The sequence below is a fragment of the Lygodium microphyllum genome, chromosome 17 (genome assembly GCF_053477565.2).
Source record: "Lygodium microphyllum isolate KBCC chromosome 17, Lygodium_microphyllum_v1.1.10, whole genome shotgun sequence".
NCBI lineage: Eukaryota > Viridiplantae > Streptophyta > Polypodiopsida > Schizaeales > Lygodiaceae > Lygodium > Lygodium microphyllum.
Genome location: NC_141151.1, coordinates 81,710,668 through 81,717,375, shown reverse-complemented (window position 1 = coordinate 81,717,375; position 6,708 = coordinate 81,710,668). Strand labels below are relative to the sequence as shown.

General features: G+C 39.4%; 1 protein-coding gene across 1 annotated transcript; it reads right to left on the bottom strand.

Moving 5' to 3' along the window:
- Positions 1–2,901: 2,901 nt before the first annotated feature.
- On the bottom strand, positions 2,902–6,377 carry LOC148022095 (monothiol glutaredoxin-S12, chloroplastic-like). The gene is made up of 2 exons (XM_087697726.1): positions 5,905–6,377; positions 2,902–3,969 (listed from the first exon to the last, which is right to left on the bottom strand). Exons 1-2 carry the CDS (start codon positions 6,310–6,312, stop codon positions 3,457–3,459), a joined length of 921 nt encoding a protein of 306 aa, XP_087553852.1. The 5' UTR covers positions 6,313–6,377; the 3' UTR covers positions 2,902–3,456.
- Between the last annotated feature and the right edge of the window lie 331 nt (positions 6,378–6,708).

Here is a 6,708-nt window from a genome sequence, read left to right as displayed (position 1 = left end):
TGCTTGGTATGCCTTGGTACCATTTGATGTAAAAGTGAAAGGGAAATTTGTTCCTATTCTATTGGTTGTTGCCATTTCAAAAGTAATGAAAAATCATCTTTCAACCTACTTATTTTTCACTAAGCATAAGAATGATAATAAAAATGTTGGAAACATATCTAAATTAAATAAGGATCACATGTTATTTTTAGAAATATACCCAACAACAAGCAACAACAACAAATGCACTTGGAAATCGGGCAACAATTGGTTTGAAGAGTTGATTGCAATAAAACTTTAAAAGTCATCTCTCTACAATATTCTCTCACATTCTCTATCCATTTCTCGTTCGGCAAATTCTAGCAATTCGAACCAAAGATTTTGAAGAATCTCTATTGGAAGCCCTAATTTACAATAAAAATTAGGGTTTGACATCCACCTCAAGAAGTGTGCTTAGATTTGCAAGCCTAGGACTTGAATTTTAGCAAGTGAAATTGAGTAATTTTGTGAGATTCACGAGGTCAACCATCCAATAGTGATTTGGGGCTACATTTGTCACCCAAGGAGCATAATGAAAGCCCATCCCCCGAGCAAACCAAGATGCAAATTGGTTTGAAGGCTTGCTATTCATTTATGATTGTAAGAGGCAATTGGACAACAAAGGAGACTCATGTAATCTCAGTGTATTTCATCAAGATTGCAATACAAGATAAAAAAAGATTGTTAGGGGCGCAAATTTTGGGACCACACATGTTGTTGCTTGTCCAAAGGTTTATGTGAATTTTATTATTGCTATAATTTCATCAATATTGCTATACAAAATAAAAAAAGATTGTCAAGGGCGCAAATTTGGGACCAAACATGTTGCTTGTCCAAGGGTTTATGTGAATTTTATTATTGTTGTAATTTAAGTAAATAAGGTCACTACCACCCTTTTCCCGAAAGGAAGACTAGTTTTATCCATGGAAAAAGAAAGTTGCCCTTGGCAAATGTAATCAAGGGATCCAAAGGTGACACTTTGTTCGTTTTGAAACTTGTAAGGTCTAAGGCACTTTTGTTTAAGAAGATATAGGGCCAATGCCTGTTCATCCATATAGATGTACATATTATTTCAATATTAATACGTTTAAATGCACATAGCAAAAACAATCACCTTGACTAGTTGATAGTTTGTTTTCCAATGCTCTTGAAAGGTCAACAAAAGAGCTTAGCTATCTCACTTTTCAAAATAGAATCCTCTTGTAATTGAATATAACTCTTTTTCTTATTAGTCAAGATGCTATCTATCATGCTATGCACACAATTCTCATGGAGAAAAACCAAGAACCTTCGATGCGAGATTGCTTCCACCTCCATTGCAAATATTTGAAATTTCAATTATACACTACTTCACATACAACATCATTGAAATCTGAGTATTGACACCATTTGTAGTCTCACACTAAGATAACACTCCCAATTAAAATCATCAATAACACTCGTGTTTCTAGTCCCCATCTCATTCTCCAACTAACAAGGTTGTTGAGTTTTTTTTTTTTTTTGCAACTGCCTACACATTACATTTTAGAACATACTTGTGTGGCCCTTGACCATTGACATCTTAGCAAGAAAGTCCCTTTTTCTTTCCTCGAGCTCTTTTAAAATGCTAAAAGATCAAGATTATCCATACTCATTTGAGCTCTTGGTCTCATATTTAACTCATTGTAATTAGAATAAGAATGAAGATAGAATTACCCCTCTGGAAAATTCATTGTAGACTTGGAGCTTAATCTTCTCCTCTTGCTATTGTTCTTCTCCTCTTGCTAATCAGTTTGGGAGAGAGGCTACTAATTGAGTATGTGGCATCACTTAGATTCGTCAGACACATGATGAAAACCTCCCTTTCTTGTTCAATTTGGGACAAGGCCTGAGACTACCACTTCCGAACAGCTTCACACTAAAGTTGACACAAGCTTCAAACTAGTTCAATTTGGGACAAACCAGCAGCCTATACTCTTTGAGACACTTTCATACAGAAGAAACTTCCTAGTTCTCTACACCCGAAAGGAATTTATTGAAGAACTGGGAGATTCCAATTCAATTGTTTCCTCACCAAAACTTGGGCTGTAACATAACACTCAAGGAAAGATTACTGGGTTGGAGAATTCTCACTAAATCTTTTAATATGGCAAGACCCTGAAACTGAGTGGGATATGTGATGCTGGATGAGCAAGTTGCAGACACAGACAGACTCTGATTAACATTTTCTGGAATAATTACACAGCAAATGATATATGCACAGGCATGTGTTCGACTACTTTGGTCTGCAGTTTAATTACACGTGCTATGCAGGTTGACAATGTGGTTTGAACCATCGAATAGACCCAAATTCTTAGTTACAAGGGACACCGATTCTCAACTTGAGGGTTGCCGGGATGGTAGCTTCTTTCTGTCCCATATCCCATTTCATGTGACTAGCTAGCCAGTCAGTAGTGACGGCAATTCCTCCCATTACCCATTCCTCCTATTCCCCATCCCCGTCCCATGTTGCATCACTTGTCATTATGCCGGCTAGATTTGAAAGCCGCCTTCCAAGTAGTGAATTAAAGAGTTCTACAAAAGCTATGGGAGGTGAAGAATAAAAATTTACACCGACTTCCAGGGTTAGTATTTGGGATCAGAACAGATGAAAATCACTCTGGGTAGGTGGACTGACTGAGTAGGTTTGGTGACTTTGGATAGGAATGCTGTCATTAGAGTGTTGGTACCCTTGGTGGTAGAGGGACTAGTTGCTCTTGATAAGTACCATCCATTTGTCACTTTATTTCGTAATTGTTGGCATAAATACATATCTTATCTTTTTGTGTTTAAAATGTGCGTGACGATGCAAAATTTACTTGAAATCAAAGCTTCACAGACTCTTTTCATAAAGCACATGTTCAACAAGTCATAAAAGCAATATATTTGAAAGAGGATGTATCATAACAATGCCCATAATCTCTGAAGTGCATTCATTATCAGTGGCTTTCCAGCTTCTCATGATTCGGCAGACAAAATTGGTCCATCAAATCAAGCACACCTTGATGCTTTTGCCCCAGAATAACTCCATGGTCACTTAACGCAGAGTCTAAAACACAAACAAATCTGCAATTCCTAACTGAAAGTGCCATGAATCAGGTCCTAGAGACCCATTTGAAGTTCATGTACATTGAGCAGCACACACTCACCAATGAACATCAACTTGATATATGAAGTCACTGGTTCATCACAACTTTGGTGAAATGTCCGGAACCTATTGAATCTTGTTACCTTGGATACAGGCAAGCGGCGACTTCATTGCAGGAAATTTGGGATAATTTCCTTATGTGCATGATTGTAGATAGACAGGAAAATACCTTCTCCATATGCCTCCTTATCATTTCCAATACTAGCCGGCTCATCACTCTATATATATCTGCACCTTCTCTGAACTTGCCATAGAGCAGGATTGTTAGCAACTTAACTAGACTTTTGGAGAACCTCCTTGATCTTTCCACTACTAGCCAGCTCATCCATTATATCTGCACCTCCTATAAACTCACCATAAGCATATACCTGTGGGATTGTAGGCCACTGGCTGTAGAGTTTCAGGGTCTCTCTCAAGCCTGCATTATGCTCCTCATCTAATACATTCACACTCTCATAATCTATCCCATGATCATTTAAGATAGTCAAGACTTTATATGAGAACCCACATTGAGGACTTGTACGAGAACCTTTGATAAAGGCAACCACCTTGTTCTGTTTCACAACTTTATCAATTAACTCCTCCAGAGGGATATTCAGCTTCACATGAGGTCCTGGGGTCAATCGTATGTCCTGTTTTGCAGGCTTTGGTCTCTTTGCTGTCCATGCATCATTCCCCTTTTCATTTCCAGGTGGCACCTTTCCTGTCAAAGCTAAATGTTCTTCCATCCAGGTTTTCCATGCATCCACCAAGGCTTGTCTTTCTTGAGCGTCAATCACAGTAAACTGTAAATAAGAAATAAAGCACAAATAAAAAGCCCACCATTAAACTCTGATGTCACTCTGGCATACAAACGTCAGCTGTTTTCATATATACTCTTAGCACTTATCATCTGATTTCTTTGATAGTGCTAGCTTTATTCCAAACATCACAAAGAAAATTGAGATGCCAAGAATCACATAAAGGAGACCACTAGATTTAATAACCTCACAACCTGCAACCTATATGAGGATTCCATAAATTTTGCAGCAACAGTTATTTACACATACATAACACTTCCACTAGACATATCATCAAGAAACGCAGCAGAATTATACTGCCCAATTCAACATGTGACTGCTGCGGCCTGCCTACACACATCTGCAAATTGTCAAGCAATACAAGAGTAGACCATTTTATTCACTTTACTTTCCAGCTTCTATTTGCCTTTCTGAAAAGCAAGAAGCAATGGAAGGCCGAAATAATGGTGAGAGCCTGTAAAAGGGAAGAGCACATGCATGCTCATAGCTATATACATTCAGAGCTCCTCTATTTGACTGATCAAATCTAAAACGTTTTAAGCACTTTCATGCATCTAGGGCACAAATGGTTCTTGGGAGTGAAGGAAAAGTGGTCTATTTTTCCATAGATAGTCGCACATCTAGTCAAAATGCAGGTCCCTTTATGGAACTTATAATCTAGTGCCACCCACTCTCCATTGAAAAGATTATGTCTGACTTAACAAGTAAGTCTTATCTCCTTGACTGATGAAATAGGTGTCCTATATTATGATCCACATGCATGAATCATAACCACTGTCAAAAGCATTTGGGATGCATCCACATGTTCTCATCACCAAGTCAAAGTAATACACCTCAGTAATGATGTACTAGATGATACTCATGTAAAGCGTACATTGGCTAAAAAACCACATGTATCTTAGGCAAATGTACATCTCTTGCATGACCCGCAAATGTACATTGCATACCATCCATGTGCCCCATACATGCCCTGCAAATGTACATCACATCTAAATGTACGTTCCATGTACTCCATACGTGCCGGTTGTCACAAGGACGTGTATTTTTATAGTGACAATGAAGCCTTAGTAACCTCGGTGATGAATGGGTGACATTGACAAAAGTTGTGCAAAGTTATGTCGGAAAGGTACTAGTGGTGCCTAGTGTCAATTCGGGTCTAGGCCATTATATATACAGTGGTGGCATTAGAGGGACGAGGTATTAATTAATAAATTAATGCTAGGTCCAAGGCCAATTAATGTTGGGACATTCAATATCCCATGGGGGTCAGCACATTAATTGTGGATGGGCACTAGCCAGTTCTTGGGCAAGGTCAAAAGAATAATTAGTTAGTTTTCAAATGTTTAAATTCTAAAAATTAATTAATTAAATCCGGAAATTACTTTTGGAAACCTGCCAAGTGGCAAAACAGGCTGCCAGTTGTCAAAACTTCCCATGCAAACTGGAGGAGGGCTGTTTGGGATCTGGCTAAGTGTCATTCCAACATTCAAAGGCACATCTCATAGAACTACATAGACTGAAATTTGCTATTTTCTATGGTTCTTTGGCATTTGGCCTTTGAGAGAGATGACCATTTATTCTCCCTTGCACCTAACATGGCAGCAGTACTCGCTGTTCAGCTACTTGTTCTCCTACTTGGGAATCAAATTCTTATGTACTGTATAGATGAGCTTAATGCAAATTAGACAATTAAGCCATGTGATCTTTTTTCCATGTGATGTATAAAATTACTAGATGAAACTCTATGGGCCCCTTTACCCTGGTTAAATGGTAGGAACTGAGACATGTTGCAGTGGTAACTAAACCATGACTTAATCACAATTACAACTAAACCATAACTTAAACACTAGGATATGTACCTTTAACTTAATCACACAATTACCTCTAAACCATAACTTAATAATCACAATGGATATGTACCTTTGCAGCTGAGCAGAGGTCAGGAAGGTCCCGGACATGGTTGGACAGGCTGGCTGAAAGCCTGCGGGTGAGACCTAAGTACTGCAACTCTCCTTGCTGATCATATACGGCATAAATCCCAGGGGAGGCAGGCACCTTGGAGAGGTCCTGGCTCAGAGACACAGTCTCTGCCTCCGACAGCTTCTGGAAGGACGCCGAGGCAAATGCCATGAAAGGCCGGTGTGATGACGAGCGGTGTGGGCTCCTGAGATCGTGGTGTAGCAGGCATGGTGGTCTGTGGAACGAGAGCTGGCGGAAAGGCTTTCGGGCTCTGCGGTCGAAGATGAGAGCCGATGACGATGTTGATGAAGAATAAGAGGATCTGGAGGCCAGACAGGCACTTCCTGTGTTGGCAATGGCAGTAGCCATGATGATGTTCTCTATTACTCAACCTTAGTTGTACTATAATTGCATACACTTCAGTCCAACAATTTTAGAATTCAATTTTTGGCCCTACTATAAGACCATAGTGATAAGGCCACCCATGGAGCTTGCAAGCCAAAAAAAGTCTATGTGACTCTTCTTAAGAATATTTGTACAAATTGAAAACCCAAAATACGTACATGTACTTGCGGAGTGGATGTGACCTTCCAACTCCCTCATGAACTGGAGACCCAGTCCTAACAAATCCATAGATATTGACACCCCTATTCACGACCTTATCAACTAGGTTATCTAGTTAGTCCACCACCTAGAGGCAAGAGAAACCATGGGGACAACACCAAGCACAATGGAGAGAACTGAGGGCTCAAGAGACACCTCAGA